Source organism: Coloeus monedula, assembly GCF_965178545.1.
Source record: "Coloeus monedula genome assembly, chromosome: 6".
NCBI lineage: Eukaryota > Metazoa > Chordata > Aves > Passeriformes > Corvidae > Coloeus > Coloeus monedula.
The window spans coordinates 49,691,506-49,709,214 of record NC_138786.1 but is presented as its reverse complement, the minus strand read 5'-3'; the positions used below and the strand labels follow the sequence as shown (position 1 = coordinate 49,709,214).

Below are 17,709 nucleotides of genomic sequence, written 5' to 3'. Positions count from 1 at the left end.
TGTCCTGCAGAAAAGAAACTTCCCGCCTATTCTATCTACCCAGTTCAAATCTTGTTTAATGCATCTTACAAGTCCCTCCCTGGAAGCACAGGCACAGTGACTACCCTTCCACCACTCTTCTTCCTTTCACCTCTCACCCAGCTTTACAATCTCCCCCACTTCCCCCTGCATCCTGGCTGATCCAGGCTCTGTACCTGGCCCTCCACTGGCATTGCACTCCCTACCATTGTGAAAACCTCTTCCTGCTACAACATGAAGCCTGCCTTATCCCTGTCATCTGCCAGCTTTCCTTGACCACACTGAAATTGCATCCTCTTACTTAAGTGCTCTGCACAGCTTGCATGCCTCTGATGTGTTGGGTGCAGCAGAAGTCTTGAGGGCAGGCTGTTCTTCTCCACCAGGTAGCTCAATAGAGTTCAGTCTACAAGAAGGCTGATAAACTAGCCCACCTCAGCTGTCAGGTAGAGCAAAAAGATAGCTGGGAAGTCCTAGGAGAGCATGATGGCATGACTGTTTTATAGCCCTAGTCTCATAGCTAGGCAGGGATGGTATTTGACTTCACCTGGGGAAGTGTTGTTCCTTCATCCTGCCCGCAACTCTCCAGGCTGCCAGGAAAAGAAGGAGCTTCTTGAACATTTCTATGCTCCACTGAACCTATTCTTCAGCACTCAGAATTGACCTCACCATCTATCTCATCTGCAAGGGGTATTTATTATCTTGCCTACTGGTCTTTGAAATGCAGTAATTCTTTTGAATTGCCTATAAGGTTTTCATCATATCTTCAGACTTCCTCCATAGTTTTAATACTTGTATTTTCTATATCTGATGAAATCCAGGCAGCAGAATGTGATGGGTTTTTATAACAGCCAACTATAAGCCAGGCAGAAAACAAGGATTTCACATGGACATTCATTAAACTTTCTGTTCTGATCTGGAATTTTCTTGGCTAAAGCATCTGCAGCCTGGTCCAGCAAACCCCCTCATCTTACTCAGGAATCATTTAAGGTCAAGGAACCCAACAGAAGTTTGCTTCATTCAACATCTGAGGGCTTAAGCAGAATAGTAACTGATTCTTCACGCATTTTTAACCCTAGCACAGATCCAAGGTACCCTCCTGCTTTCCCTGAGGTCTCAGATAATGTGATTTACCTTGCATTTGCTGTGAGCCAGCCCCATGAGCAGACTTCTGCCATGGCCCACCTGGCATGCAGTAATTCATTAAGCACCAGTAATTATATCATGTGCCCAAATCCTGAGGTCACAGCCCTACATGTGTAACATGAGTCTTTGCACAAAACAACAGATGGTTTCAGCAGCCTTGTGCCAGAGGTGTTGAAAGATGAAGATCCCCCACCTCCACCTCCCCTCCCAGCCAAAAATGCCAATAGTTGCTGTCAGCAGACTTCAACAAAATGCTCAAACACCTGCACAAAAATCTATTGTATGTACACAATTAGGAATCTCAGCTTTAGTCCCCAGGGTACTCTAAGCAGTATGGAGGTACAGCAGCGTCCCTGGGACATCTGGCCAGCAGTTATCACAATGTCAGTCGATTCCTCCTGGGAGGGCTGTGGCCAGGACAGCAGCTGCCTGTTCTAGCTGTTATCTTCTCAGGCAAAATGCCTGGCCTTGTGTCCCATATCACTCCTCATTCCAGTGTTGCTATTTTTGTGACCCTACTGTCATGAAATCACTGCTTCCAGCTATAGAGAAGGAGCAAGTGGCACCAAGTACTATTTCGCCTGGGAAATGGTGTCTTTTCCCATGCCCTGGCACAAGTGTTGAGATCACCTGTTCCACTCCAGGTCCTGAAAAGCAGCTTGGTGCCTTCTTTTACTGCTAGTATCAGTGTTTATGGCATAGATTGTGTACCTTTTGGCAAACAGAAATTAGTGAGGCCTGTGTGAGTTTCAGACTGTTGGTCTGTCCAGCCCCTACAAGGTAATGGAGTTCAGTGCTCCTCCTGTAACTCCCACTAAATGCACAGGTTGCACCAGTATACTGCTTTCTGAAGACTCCTGTGCTGACCTGTCCATATTTTTCTGTCTCTGATCTCACTCTGTTGTGGTATTTTAGACTTTCTTCCTGTCATAACTGAAGTTTCTTGTTGTTCCCATCATCACTGGCCTGCATGACCTCCATCACATGCTGTATTCCTGCCCTGGCAGTGCTAATAGTTCAACATGCACCCTGCAGTCTCTGACTTCACAACTGCAAGTTTTTCTCTGTAGAGCTAGTTCAAACCACAAAGGCTCCAGCGTTTTCTGCAACTTCTTGTTTTCTGTCTCTGAAACTATAGCCCACGTTCATTTTTTGCAAGTCGCCCCTAGAATTGGTAAAGTGCTTCTTCCTCTGCAGTGTTGGCTGTGCTGAATCTTAGTCATTTAGTGCATCACAATAACAAAGCTGCGGCTGCCTTATCCCAGCACAGCTCAGCTGGAGCCCAAGCAGATGCCAACACTGGAAGGCACAGCCCACCAACATGCACAGAGCTACTGCCCACCATGGGCAAGGGTCCTGCCTGCTTTGGCTGCTGGGTCCGAGCTCCCCAGCTCCCTACCTCGGCCGTGCTACCAGCAGCCTCAGAATGGGTGGAAGGAGGGTGGCAGGTCCTGTTCAGGTACTGCTGGCACAGGGCACAGTGACTGTCAGGCAGTGTTGGGACTCCCGCTGTGTGGGGAGACTCACAGAAGCTGTCGCTGTCACTGCAGTAGGATTGGTGTGCCCAGGTCAGCTCTGCTCTGCAAACACTCAGAGAGCTCGGAGAAGTGGGTTGCTGCCCAGAGTGTGAGGAATGCATGCTTGGCAGAGGGTAGGTGGATTTTTTTCAGTCTTCCCTGGATGAAGAAAGGAGAGCCAAGACCAACACCCCAGTTCACATGGTCTAATCAGAGCTCTCCCTTCTTCATAAATGCACTGGCTAAATTCTGAAAACAGGATTGTGAGAGGAAATATAAAGTATCTTCAAAATACAAGAGTAAGATTTATTGATAGTTTCTGTTAAAGCCACATGCAAATCAAATCTAAAAATTTCTTCAAGGATGAATAGGGGTAATTTTCTTCAAAGTTGATCTTATTTAAAAGATCTCATATGGAAGCACCATGCAACATGGAACAGCAAGGTGATGAAATTATCAGTCATGGACACTCCACAGTGTATAGAGCAATGTCAGAGCCAGTCTTCCACAACTTCCAATGTCTAAAATATAAGTATTTATGCCAGATATTAGTTACACCTACACTTTCCTTACACTCTGAGGAGAGAGATCAGTTCCTCCAGACAGTGATTCTTCTGATCTGCTGACAATGACAAAATCAGAGAAGACAAATTTTACCTTTACAGGCCCTACGGTGTCTCACGGTACAAATATTTGCTATACAGACTGCAGGGGTTCACTATTTCGGCCAAATAAAACAGTGATGTCGCTGCAGAAAGCTTCTCAGTAATGAAGGAAACAATAACCAAGTTTTAATCTTGTTTTAAAGAGAAATTGACCCTGTAGTGGCAGCAATCAAGAATGGAGATGAAAAAGCAGTATGCAACATGATGAAATCAGGAAAAAACCTTTCTGTACCTAATAAGGATGGCTGGATACCCCTCCATGAAGCTGCATACTATGGCCAAGTGGGCTGCCTGAGCCTGCTGCAAAAAGGTCAGTAAAGCTAAAACTAACTAATTACAAAAGGGAAAAGAAGAAAATGAATAAACTAAAAGGCCAAATTAGCAGTATTTTAATCCTGGCCTGGGGCTGTGTATGAAGCTTCTTTCCAACCTCCCTGCCTGTATATTAATTTCACCTTCTCTTGGAAAGTAGGTTTCCAGACTGAAGCCTCTAAAAAGTTAGGATATTTGGGAGAAAGTGACACGGGTTAGATCCTGCCAAGCCCTGGCTTTCTCATGCTAAGGCCTTGAAGCTGAGCTCTCTGCTGTTGTGGGCTGCTTAGCTGCTGTAGCTGACAGGAATAATGCCACTTTCCCCTGGGGGAAGATCCAACCCAGCATCTCTTTGCTGGTGCTTGAAAGTGGTTAATTACTGTAGTTTGTTTTCAAACTGCTGCTGAAGAGCAGTTGCTCAACGCCTTTCTGCATCACTAGCGGCCAAAGCTGAGCATTTTAATCTAAACTGAAGACAGATTTAGATACTCAGTCTGAGTTAAAGTAACATTATAGTATATTCCTAACTTAGACTGCTTATGGAAAAGGAAAAGAAATAAACAACAAAAACTTACTTAAGCCCTCAAGGATTTAGAAGGGTGATGGTGCATTACATGCCACAATGACTCTGAGCTCACCATTCCTTCACAGCATACCCCGGCACCATCGACCAGCGCACCCTCAATGAGGAGACAGCTCTCTACCTGGCCACCAGCCGGGGCAACCTGGACTGCCTGCTCACCCTGCTGCAGGCTGGGGCTGAGCCTGACATCTCCAACAAGGCCAGAGAAACACCACTCTACAAAGGTCAGTAGCTGCTTTTCCAGGGATGCCGAGCTCTTCTGGCACCACCAAGGCAGAACTGCAGGATCACTTGTGATGAGGCGCTAAAAGTCAGTGATTAGCTCCTGTTTTCTACTTCCCTGTGGTAGTCCTCTATCTCCTATGTCTGACCTGCTATGCCATGGCTTTTCTTCTCATCTGCAACACAGACAGGAACAGAGGCTGTCCTGCAGGGTGCAGGCTCTGATGGGGTGCTGAGGGGTGAGATACTCAGTGGGGCCCTAAGCATGGGCTGTCTGCACCATGTCCCAAACTTACAGAAAGCTGGGCAGTGAAGGACTATGTATGCTTTGCTAAACAGTAGGACCTAAGTAGGTGTTAGATGTGCAAGTACAGTAACTGTAGACATGCCAGTGATTCATATACTGTGGGGGTCAGGCCAGGCTGTGTGGTATGGGAGAGTCATAAAACTATAAACAATTCAATGAGGTAGATAAAGTATTTAACACAGACTTATTACTTTGCTGCTCATTGGAGAGAACACTTTCTTCTTTTAGCAGACTAGCAATACATCCATGATATCACAAACATTCAGAGAAGATGATCTCTAACACATTCATGTCCAACCCCCTTCGCTCCTTCCATAACAGTTTTTAGCACTCTAAAACATTAAAAACACATAATACTGGTTAAAACAGCAAGATTTGGATACATAGCATTAGAGCTGCTTTTAAAATGCTTTTGCTTTAAAATTCTGGTTTTTAGTTGACATGGGAAAAGTTGTTCAGCTGTGCAGTAAACACACAGCAGTAGTAGTGCTCATAGTAATAATAATGACAGCAACAATGATATGAAAACATCCTTTAGCCAGACAAGATCTGTTAGTAAGAACAGGCTAGCCTTGGTGCAGTATCTTCTAGTCTATCCTCAACAGCAACAAAAAAACGAGTTAAAAAACCTGTCATAAAATAATCATCCTTCATATGTAAGCAAATTGAACTCTGCAGAGCTATGGATAGATAATTACAGAAGGGTCTAATTACATAGTTGTTTTCAGTACATATGAGTGTATGTCTCCCCTGTCCTCCTGGGGGAGAACACCATGGAGCTATCACAAGGGAAGAATTGAAACCAAAAGGTGACCTCTGTGAGAAAATGACACTATTATTTCAAAGAAAAAACTAATTGCTATGAAATGTGCTGACCTCTCTTCTGTACATTATACAACAAATGCTAATTGGGGTTTTTCAATGTAGCTATTCATCCTACGTACCTTTAGGTTGGACTCCCACCACTAAGGTGGGAAGCCTCATGATTTGGGATTCAAAAAACTATGGGATGAATTGGTAGAATAAAAATCAACAAAACTATTAAGAAACTATCTTTAGCTCAGGATGGTCCTTAACTATAAATTTTTTCAGGCTGAGAAAGTGTTACTGACTTACACAATTGTTGGTTTGAGTTTTTTTATTTTCTTGTCTGTATGGAGCTTTATCTGCAGTCCATGGCAAGATAAAGAGTCAGTTTGCACAGAATTTGGAAAGAAAGTGTTCAGGTCACATGATTTCTGTAACACATTTGTTCTTCATAAATTATTTCCTGCACCTTATCACCTCACTGTATCTCCATGGTTTTCTGTTGGTACACATGTGCTGGGCCGGATTCCCCCCAGTACCAGACTTGGCACAACCCCTGCACAGGACACTTAGCCAGGTCTCAGCTGAAGACTGGCTTCACTGCCACATCCTTTCTGAGTCTCAGACAGCATCACTTGGCAGCAGCCTTGGCCCTCATATACACCTAAAAGGATCTTTGGTCTTGCTATGGCCTACTTGTATTAAATTGCTTTGGGCTACATGAAACTGATACACAACACCCAGAATATTTTCAAGAGCCTGTCCTAGTCTCTTCCCTTTTTTCCAAAACAGCTTGTGAGCGCAAGAATGCAGAGGCTGCAAGACTCCTGGTGCAGTACAATGCAGATACCAACCATCGTTGCAATCGAGGCTGGACCGCTCTCCATGAAGCTGTCTCCCGAAATGACCTGGAGATTATTGATATCCTTGTGAAAGGGGGTGCCAAGATTGAGTCAGCAAATGCCTACGGAATCACTTCTTTATTTGTGGCAGCTGAGAGTGGGCAATTGGAAGCTTTGAGATACCTTGCAAGATGTGGTGAGTACGGCTTACATGCCTCTATTCATTTAATTCTTAATAATTCAGTTTCCCAGTAATTCTCCCTGACAGTTTTTCTGTCTCTGGAGGCCAGGCCTAGCCTGCAGAGGCACTAAAAGTCTGTTGCTCCTGATGGTGGAACTGGGTAGGGTCTTTCACAGAGCACGAAGTACATGGTTCAGAGGCATGTGCTTCTTCGGCATTCATTCACAGTCACCTACTTTGGGAAGTAATGCAGTGCTGTCTGACTGCCTCTCCTAACAGCTTTCTAAACCCATATTGCTGCACACATGTTGCCTGAAATCCAGTCAGTCATAAAAGACAGCTGTAGGTGCAATAGATGGCAGAAGTCGAACTTTAGCTAACCCCACCTGGTCATGAACATGCACAGTGATGGGCAAGGTGAGCTGTTCTCTTCATAATGTGTCCTCTGAAAACAGATAAAGTACTACTGTAGAGTTGATGGGTTTATATCAAATAGAAGCAGACTTACTCTCCCTATGAGTAAAACATAGAGTGAATTTGAATCTAATTTACACTAAACCTATCTTTTACTGCTCCACTCATGTAAAACAGCTTTACAATAAGCACAATATCACTACTATTCTGAGGCATATTATAGTTTCACAATGGACTAATATCTTCACTGTAGGTAAGATCTGGGTCCTGCACTTGCAAAACTAGAGCTTACCAATGATGAAGATAAGAAAAACTTTTGAAAAAATTAATATTATTAAGAAAGATATGAGAGTTGGGAAACAAAAAATGTGTTCTGCTGCCCAGCTAATCTTGTCAAGTGAGTTTTGTATGACCAGTTAGTCCATCATGCCACCTACGACTTAAGAAACTAAGCCAGAATGTGATTTGTGTTTCAAATTAGATAGATATTAAGATTTCCTTAAAGTCCAATTTTGAGAAAAATACACAAGGAAAAAACCAATAAAACTGTCCAATTGTTTCAAGCCCTGAAAAGCTCTTCTTAGAACCCCAGGAATGATATCATTCATTGTTTACAATGAGCAATATTCATTATAAAAAGGGTTTCTTTCTCATTAGGAACATAGTCCTGTGTTATGTTTTGTCACTGTAATTCTCCTAATGTTTGCAGCTACAACATCTTCAAAAGGCCAAACACAACACAGATGTTTCAGCTGAGGGTGAGAGCTCAGGGAAATGTTCTCATTGGCAGGGAGATTTCATGATCAAACAGAAGACTGATTGGTTTCTTCACTGGAGTTTAGAAGCAAAACTCCAGTGAACTATCATTCCCATTTAGGATACACATAGATCAGCCTTCCTGAGGACACCATGTCATGGTATATGACAGTCAAAACCCAGGCTTAAGGGCCTTAAATATCCACAACAGAAAAATCTAGATTCCAAATTGTTTATGGCAAAAAAGTATTGTCTCGGTTTCCACTTGCATGTTATTTATTAAGCCAAACACACATTAGAGTTCAAGAAAAAAATTCCTAAATAATCTAGTAGTTTATTGTTAATATTTATCTTTTTTTGTAGTAAAACTTACCATTTGAAGCCCAACTCCAGCCCTCATGAAACAAAGAAATATGGCCTCAGGTGCTGAGTTTTGAAATGCAATATTCATTGATTAAGGCACACCCCAATAAAACCTGTTTAGAATTGTTGATCAGCACCAAGCAGATGTTATTTTATAGAGTATTATTTTACCCTGGATACATGCTAAAATTAAAAAAGAGTATAAATACTATAACTGTACTTACAGTGTGAATATACAGAGTATAAATGATAAATACAAATAAATATATAGCATAAATAGATATCCATAGAATTTTGGAGACCACCTATTGAGATACTCTAGTCCAAACTCCTTCTCAGGAATAGCATATATACACAGTGTAAACACATAAATATTAATGGCATTACTGCTTTTGAAGGGAAGGCCATGCCCTATAAAGAACAGCCCATTTTAAAATTTTTTTACCTTTGAGCTGCAGCTGAATGGAGTGTGGATTCATGACTGGGACTTAATGGTTGCGACCCATGATAAACTGTCCCTCATAAAATTCCCATCATATTATAAGCCAATGTAAATGTATGACATAAAGGTGTATAACTGACATGACTGTACCACCTCTGATATGACTGTATTCACATTTCATAGCTCCATTGTCATGGAAATAAAAGTGTTCATTCAAAGTATGTTCCTCCCATCTAATTTTAACCTTTTGGTGCTAAAAGGTTTTCTTCCTTCCTAGGTGCTGATATAAATACACAAGCCAGTGATAATGCCTCTGCTCTTTATGAAGCCTGTAAAAATGGACACGTACCTATTGTGGAGTTTCTTTTGTCCCAAGGAGCAGATGCTAACAAAGCCAATAAGGACGGCCTGTTACCTCTTCACATAGCAGCCAAAAAGGGGATTTGCGAGTAAGTTTTAGTTAGCTTCCTGCTTTCATCTTTTAGACAAGAATCCAAAGTCCTTAAAAAAAGGAGAATATAACGTCCCAGATCTAATTCTGAGCATTGTGAGCAAGGCAGATACCAGCTGAGAGGTGGGCTTTCTGCTTGCAGAGCTCAGGCTAGAAACTATACACCAAAGAGCGTTTGGAGGTTGGGATGAGATGGGGTGAGCAGGAATGTGGGGCGAAAGATTCCTGTAATTTTACCAAGACATCACATATTACAGCTAACTAACATCATGTATCTTGGAAGTGGATTAAACTGAAGTTCTTAAAACACCCTTGAATTATAATAGAAAAAGTATTGGTGGGGAGTGTTAGTCCTTAATAGCTTTTGCAGCAGTTAGCAATCATTTTCCTACATGGGCCCATTGTGATTCTTCCGCACAAGCAGATGTTGGATTTGTCTCTAATGTGTTCAGGTTTTAATAACAATAATTCAGTTGCTTACAGCAGGAAGTGGTTAAGTGAATCTCTAGGGCATTAGTGAGACCGTTTCTAGAATATGGTGTCCAGTTCTGTTATCCCTCCTTTCAGAAGCCTTTCAGGAAATTGAAAGGCTTCAGAAAAGTAGGACAAGAATTTCTCATGGTCTAGAAAATATATTTTATTAATGAGTGATTAAATAACTCTTAATTGTAACAGACCCACTGCTTTCTTTCCGAAGTTAAATGTGTTTGGGATAGAGCTGAGCATATATTTTAAAGAGGGAGAAAAGTAAAGAGTGGAAAAAATAAGCAGGAATCGGGTAGAATTCACAGTCCTCTGAAATTAAGGTTTTTCTAGGAAAGCAACAAACTATAGTTTGTGATAAAGAATATCAATTTAGAAGTTGCTGTCTGGGGATGGGATGTTGCACTGTCATGTAAGTAGTAACCCGGGACATTGCAGCATGCTTCTGAGCCTGAACTTCACAACACTTACTTCTGATCCTGGAGCAAGTTTTAGTTCCTGCTTTTAGCCCCTCACTGCTGGAAGAGTGAGTGACCCACAACTAATATTTCACTGCAGTAACAGACCCCTTTGGTGACTATAGAGGACTCTTCTGACTATCACAGTTTCCATCAAAATACTTCTACAATAGCAAATGAGAGTGTCTGTCCAACTGCAGTGACTGTTTCTGGACAGTACAGCTATCTTTGCAGAGAACTGCTCAAGTGGATTCCTACATATTTCTGAGGAATAAGTTTTTAACATCACTACACCTTCCCATAATGTTTTTCATTCTAGCATTTACATGTGCTTGGGAATGCCAATTAAGCTTCTCAAATCACTTTGATAGACCTGAGGATATATAATTTTCTGTAGTTGGAGTAGGCCTGATTCCTTGTGCAAGTTGTGTATTCTAGAGGGCAGCTCAGTGTCAACTTATGTAACAGCTTTATACACTTATATCATGTACATGAATACCTTGCACTGACTAACAAGTATGACTCAAAATTTTCTCCAGGGTTTGAGTTATAAAGTCATTTTCTTGTGCAAGAAACAGAACTCACCTCCAGTCGTTCACTTTCTAAAAAGTTCATCTGAAATTACAGTAAGTTGATCTGAATCCAATTTGTATATAGAGTACGGGCTAGCTCTCTGAATCTTTCCCTCCCCTCAGTAGTCCCACACTCCGCTCTGAAAAGAAATTTACATGGAAACTCCACAACCTGAGTTCACTCCTGGGTTATGAAAGCAAGGGCCTGATTCAGGGCTCATATCTATTATTCCCAACAGCCAGCAGCACAAATGAGAGCAGAATTTAGTTCAAACTCTGCATTCCTTCACTTGTAAAAGACTGAGCACAAATTTTGTGCACAACTGCTGCAAACTAAGTAGGAAAGAAAGACAAAAGAAAAATATATTCTCTTATAAATGTTTATCTAAATGACAAAACTTTAGGCCATTTGGCTGATCATTCTTAATTCCTTTGGTATTCAGTAAAATAACACCCTGCACGGTGACCTCTGTATTCCTGCAGATTTAGTACGTAACTCTGCAGGAATTCCACACTTCTACTATTTGCCAGAGCACGAAGGCTCCCTACCATCAAAAAGCCAAGAATGTGGTCCCAGGGCTCAACTGTCAACTCTTGTTGCTTGGTGTTCGTTTGTTTTAAATGACACCTTGTCAATACTGACCTGAAATTCATAAGGGTCATCTCATAAGCTGTAGTACAATCGCAAGCAGTCACTTAACTCTTTCTCCCTTAGAACTGAGATGTTGAGAAGGGAAGACTTTGTGAAGCATGGGCAGATTTATTAAGTAAATGCAAGTCAGTAAACTCTTGGCATGCTCACACTAAGGATGCTCTGCCTCCTCCATATAACCTCTAACAAATAGAAAACACAGAAGCAGGTGTCAGGGATAAGGGGAATCTTGGCACTATTTAAAAACTGTACATGAAGCTCATCATGGGACGTGGTCTGACTTGTCTGGCCTTGGCTGCCTTCACTTGAGTAGCATTCTACCTCTAGGTAGTAGCATTCTACCTCTAGAGAAACAGGAAAGGCTCCAAAGGCACCATATTACTGAACTGACCCACTTTGGAGGGCGAGAAAGAGACACAGGTTCAAGTTACACTTGATTAAACTGATAAAAACTTGATGCTTCCTGCTTGTCATACAAAAATAAATGTGGGGTACAGGGACTGTACTGAGTTCTAGGACACTGCAGCATTTGAATGCAGAGCCTCAGTGCAGCACCCCTGCAGTGAGGTTCAGGTTCCCCTTGCAGACAGAAATGATGCAGTGCCTCTTTAACTCAGATGTGAAAAGCTGGCTGAAACACATATGCTGGAGGGAAAGAACAAAACAGACCCTTAAATCTTCAAAACATTTGATCATGGGATGACTAATGCTGGTACTTGGCGTAGTGTCCTCACAGTGCTCTGTGCCCTTTTTGTTATTAGGCACTTACAGAACATTTGCTGAGGGTGGGAAGTTGCCAGCTCACCAGCACCCAAACCTCCTGCTCCCTGGCAAGTGTCACAGTGCTGGAAAATTAGTGCAACTGCTTGGAGAAAAAAAAGTGCTTAATTTCCCAACATATTTACATAATTTAAAAAGCCTTTTTGTTTAAAAATGAGATGTAGAAGTAACTTGGAGACATCAATAGTCCATCATGTAAATAGGAACATAATCCTGTAAAGTGCTGTGCATCTTCAACCCTTATTTCAGCTCCTGGGAGTGTTGGAGGCTCAGTCTTTCACAGGATCACAAGATCATCACAGACAAACGTTTTACTGGCTTAGTTCATTATGTAAATATACGTCTGATGGCCCAGTGTTGGGACCAGCCATTGCAGTCAAGCTGAAGATACGCAGCATTTTAAAGGAGACACACTACATGGTAGGAAACTGAGCTTTGCATGTTTTTGTGTCACCAGAGCTGTTGACTGCTAGGTAGAGTAGTCTGCATGGGAGGGAAAGAAGAGGAGAGGGTGTGCTTGGCTTCCCAGCTCACACAAGTTCCTATTTAAGATATCCCTCTCTCCACAGATGTTACACAGGGAGTGTAGGCAACTCTTGAGACAGCAGGCAAATTCAGGTTGGATGGTCTCTAGGCTCTTTCTGAAAGTAGCTTAAGGTGATTTGTCTATATCTACAGCATCGACCTAGGGCCTTGGCTAAATCACCCAACTTTATGAGCAGGAAATCAAGGTTTAACCTACGGGATTGGCCATGCAGCTCCAAAGAGACCTATGCAGACATAAAAGTGATTATGGATTTGCGACTGCAGGGCTCCTGTGCATCATATATTTGAAACTCATATTACAAATTAGAGCAGCTTGATTTATGTTGTTGTGTTTAAGGCCACACCACACTTTCCAATAGCAATCCCTCATTTACTGGGGTTTAGGACTTGCCTGTATATTTTCCTCCCTCTGCTGAAACATAGAAACCAGCCTGGAAAATATTTTTACTTCTTTTTCTCCCTTTTACTAATTGTCTTTTTGGCTCCCCATGATCTGGGATGGACGCTGGTAGCTCCATGGATTTGCCACAGCCAAACACCACACAGTGAAGGCCTTCAGGACAGGGATCAATGCAGGGTAATAACTGAATTGTAAAATCTAATAGGGAAAGCCTGGGAACCAAACCTGTAGTTTATCCTAGCTCAGTCCTGTAGAGATGGGGTTTCACCCCCATCTGATGTCAAGCCTATTACTGTGGCTGTGACCCACAGGACCTGCCAGCCTTTGTGTTGGCACCCTTCTCTGCTGAGCAGTAAAGCAAAGCCTGTGAAGGTGGGGAGATACATTCTCTCTGCTGGCACCCCAGGCTGGAGGTGGTGAGCCTTTTCCTTCAGTCCTACCCACAGCATGATGATGAAGGTGCAGAAAATCTGGTAGTTCCTGGCTGGCTGTCTGCCATTTGGGCTGTGGAACCTAAGAGAAGTTACAACAGGGTGGGTGAGTGCCAGCATGTTGTCTCTTCCACTGTAACTGCCCCTGTAGCTGCCATTACATCATAGAAACTGAGTGATAATCTTAAAAAAATGTGTTCCTCCATGAAAGGGGAAGGTCACACAAGTCACATTTTTGGCTAGGTAGTTGCACAGGGAGTTGCTGACAGGTTTGAGGTTTGTGTTCTGTTTTCCCTGAGTTGTTCCTGTGCCCGAGTTAGCGGGCTCTGCTTCACAGGTACAATCATAAAGCTATGATTTGCTGTAGGGTTGTAGATCCCCTAGAGCTCACTGCTGCTCACTGAGTCTTCTCCTGGCAGGATTGTCTCCATGCTGATCCCTGTGACCAGCCGCACCCGTGTCAAGCGTAGTGGCATCAGCCCCCTGCACTTAGCAGCCGAACGTAACAATGACGACATCTTGGAAGAGCTGATAGATGCTGGCTACGAGGTCAACACAGCCCTCTCTGATGAACGGTCCTGCCTTTATGAGGACAGACGCACCACCCCGCTCTATTTTGCTGTTTTTAACAACAATATCTACGCCACAGAGCTGCTGCTGCAAGCTGGAGCCAACCCCAATGTTGACCTCATTAACCCATTACTCATCTCCATCCGCCATGGCTGCCTGAAGACCATGAAACTGCTTCTTGACCATGGAGCAAACATTGATGCCTATATATCAAGTCATCCCACCACATTCCCAGCTACCATCATGTTTTCAATGAAGTACCTTTCTGTGCTGAAGTATCTTCTGGATCTGGGCTGTGATGCAGGTTCCTGCTTTGAGTGTCAGTACGGAAATGGCCCACACCCAGCATTAAATTACAGGCGGGAAAGACTTAATGATCCTCAGCTGACCAGGGAGCCAACTGTAGTACAGGTAAGCACTGCCTAATCTACCTACAGGACTTCTGAGGACATCTCCTACCAGTGGATTTTGACAACAAGTGTACTTTTTCTTCCACCTTTTTTGTGAGAGAAAATGCCACTATCTCTACTTTATTTACAGAAAAAAGGCTCAGTATGAGTCTGCAAACATTCCAAGTTTGAGTCCAATGATAGCAGGAATGTAGGCAACAGCCACTGTGGCCATAGCTTGAATGTACAGTGAATTGTAGCCATCCTGGTAGACTTACTGAGAGTTCTACAATGCTCTTTTCCTCTGGACCTGAGGTGCCAGGAGTGAGGCATATTTTCCTGACAAACATATGGATGATAGCATACGGGTGGTAGAAACCTTCTTTTGTAACTTGCCCTCTAGGATTTGGTTTGTCTGATACAGAATGTTAGCCACTGGTTACATTAAAACAGTCTAGTGCTTCACTCTATGAGGGTAAACTAGTGAATGTAAACAACTGCAATTTCTGAGTCTACTGGATAAGCAGTCATGGAAAGAGAGCATAAATTATTACATTAGCTACAGGACTGAATTATATTTGAAGTTTTCACAAGAGATTAGGAGATTTAGGTCCATGATTTCATATTTTCAAAGCCACTTACAGTCTTTAGATACCTGCTTTTTATACACATATCTTTGCAGTCGTTTCTAAAATGCAGCTGGGCTAAGCTTCCATTGGGCTGAAATTGGACTCTGACTCCCTTAAAGGACTTTGCAGAATCTCAAATTACACTTTTTTTCTGATTTCTGTATGTTCTCTCCTTCCAGTGTATCTCAAAACCTAATGCTCCACTCAAAATCTGCTGCCTTTCAACAAGCTACACAAAAACGAAATCTCAGCATGGCAGTCTTTCTATCTTGCAAAGAATCAGGGAAGAAATAAATCAGCTTCTATCTAGTTTAAGTGTAGCTTTGAGGGATTTAGAAGAATCCCGAAGGTGTGGTTACCAAGATATGTTCTTTGGTGGTGGAAAGAATAAAGGAAAACATTAAAAGATCCTAGGAAATCTTGACCTTTTTTTATCAGTCCTGTCTTCCAAAAGACTTTACTCTCCAGTAACATACCTGGGGGAAAAAACCAAAAAGAAAATCTTATAGAGAGAATTTTAAGAGTCCATCACAATAATCTCTTATCCTAAAGAGGGCTTTACCCTCAAGAGTCTTTGTCACAACAAAATTCCTCCAGGATACCATATTTTTTGTCAAAGAAAAGTTTATAAAATATATCATCTCTAGTTCTTGATCTGTGATATGGTAGCACATCGAGTGAACAGAGAGATGGAATTCCAAGACAAGTAGAGAGGGTTTGTCTGTAGCCCTCTACAGTATCCTAGCCACTCAAAACCAGTTCCTTCTGGATCTCACCTGAAACTATTGCCTAAGAAAACATTAGGTCACTCGCAAAGGGTCAGTGCCTCAATGGTCACATCACATGAGGTAGAGATAGCAAAAGCTGTATCAAATTTTATCTGTGCCCAGAGAGAAAGCAGTGAGGACAGATGCACACAGAAAAAAAAGTAATCTCTTCCCTCTAATATTGTTTTTAATTTGCTTTTACTGCTAGGGTTTTGGCTAATAAAAGTGAGACTTGTGTGGTAGCTTCATGATATGTATTTATGATAAGGTTTATATTCTGAAGTACAGAGGATGTTATGAAACTACAGCCTTCTCCACACAAAGGATGTTCACTTTCTATTTTCTTGTGTAAGATTACGTAAGGATAATAAATCTGAATAAAGTCTTTATAAAGACTATGAACTACTGTAACTGGATTTGGAAAATGCACAAATATAAATCATCACTGATGCTACAAAATTAATGTGTCCTGGAGAAAGTGAACACAGAAAAATGGTTGCTGACTCCTTCAACATTTCCAGAACTGCTGTTGATCCCAGGAAGGTGGGGACAGCAGTACCATGCTGCCACGAGAGGGCATTCGGGTTTCTGCCGAGAATGCAGGCTCAGAGCCACCTTGTCCCTGAGTCAATCCCACTGCCTGTTGTCGCAGTTTTGCATTATTTTCATTTTGCTGTGCTTATTTCCCTGCAATGTGTTTTGAAACGTGTTTATTCCAGAAGTTGTTTTTGTAAGCTGAGCTTGTGAACAAGGAAGAGAGAAAAAGGCAGGCAAGGGCTCTGGTGGAGACAAAAAGAGATCAAGTAAGATCCAGTGTTTTATTGCCCTACACGTGTCTTCATTTCAACTCTAATAAAGCAGTTACTGCAAGGAGGTGGTAGTGCAGATGCCCAGTCTGTGCATCCCACGGGTAACTGCAGGGCAGTGACACATGCACTGGAGAGTGACGGCCAGATAGACAAAACTGAACTTCCTATAAGCAGCCCAGGTAGGAAACTGTAGGTTGTTCACTGTGATCCTTCTGACATTACTGTCTCTAGTTGTGCTGGGAAACATTACATGGTGATGTTCAGTGAAAAATAAGAGTCAGAAGAGTCGTAAACACCTCTGTGAATGCTCTCACCTTGAACAAAATAACCTTATATTCTACAGCTCTATTCTTTACTAAGTGAACTAATATAATTTTTCTTCTGAGTAAGAGTATCCACACAAGAGTTGAATGATTTTGAGTAAGGACTCCTGCATGTATAATCAAATTTGATCTAGTTACAGGAGCTTAAACTGAGAGAGCTTTAAGCTGGTGCATTTCCTTTCATGTTTGGTGTGGACTTGGAGGGTGCTTGCAGACAGTGTGAGTGACTAAGTTGATGGATGGTGCTCCAGCCACCATCATTCAATAGGGTTCAGCCATGGGCCTGAGTTCTTATCCACAGAGCATGATTTAATTCCTGTTAAACTTCCTGACTGCTTACATGCAGATTACATCCACAGATATCTTCCTCATATACAGAACTCTAAGAGAAACAGATGAAACTGACTGGTATTATATATATATTTAGATTAAAGTGAGCAGATTTTTTTTAAATGGGACTGCACAAAGTCAGGTCCTTAAGTCTGTTCTTCAGTATCTCCAAGCAACCCTCCATGCAATGGATCTGGGTACTCTGCAGCTTGCACTGGGGACAATAGAAAAGTTGCACAATCCAGGACTGAGTAAGGAACGTGCCCCTCTATAAGGCCCAGGATAATTCTCACATGAGTGAGTAAAATGGCCTGGGATTCATCTGTGCAGAGATTTCTCCAGGCTTGTTTCTAGTTAAGTGTTTGGTCCCCCAAAGCTGCAGATACTAGCAGGTTCACAAGAAGCAGAAGGTGCTGCGCCCTTCTGAACCTCCCTCTTTCCCTACGATTCCTTTTTGCCCCACAGAGACCCTCCGAGGAAGGGAAAGGACTCAGCATGCTAGGTCACAGGGCCCTAGACTGCATGGACCTTTCAGCAGCCCCTGACT

At 42.4% G+C, this 17,709-nt stretch overlaps 1 protein-coding gene across 12 annotated transcripts in view; it reads left to right on the top strand.

Moving 5' to 3' along the window:
• The window catches only part of ASB2 (ankyrin repeat and SOCS box containing 2), a 48,261-nt gene that overhangs the window by 24,879 nt on the left and 5,673 nt on the right, over positions 1-17,709 (top strand). For all 12 annotated transcript variants that reach the window (XR_014226537.1, XM_082284234.1, XM_082284231.1 and 9 more), the window contains 5 exons: positions 3,487-3,653; positions 4,307-4,462; positions 6,367-6,612; positions 8,850-9,021; positions 13,765-14,326. Coding sequence is in view for 11 of the 12 variants with exons in the window: in XM_082284234.1 (XP_082140360.1) it covers positions 3,487-3,653; positions 4,307-4,462; positions 6,367-6,612; positions 8,850-9,021; positions 13,765-14,326 (1,303 nt within the window). In the remaining variant the exon portion in view is untranslated. The remainder of the gene's footprint in view (positions 1-3,486; positions 3,654-4,306; positions 4,463-6,366; positions 6,613-8,849; positions 9,022-13,764; positions 14,327-17,709) is intronic.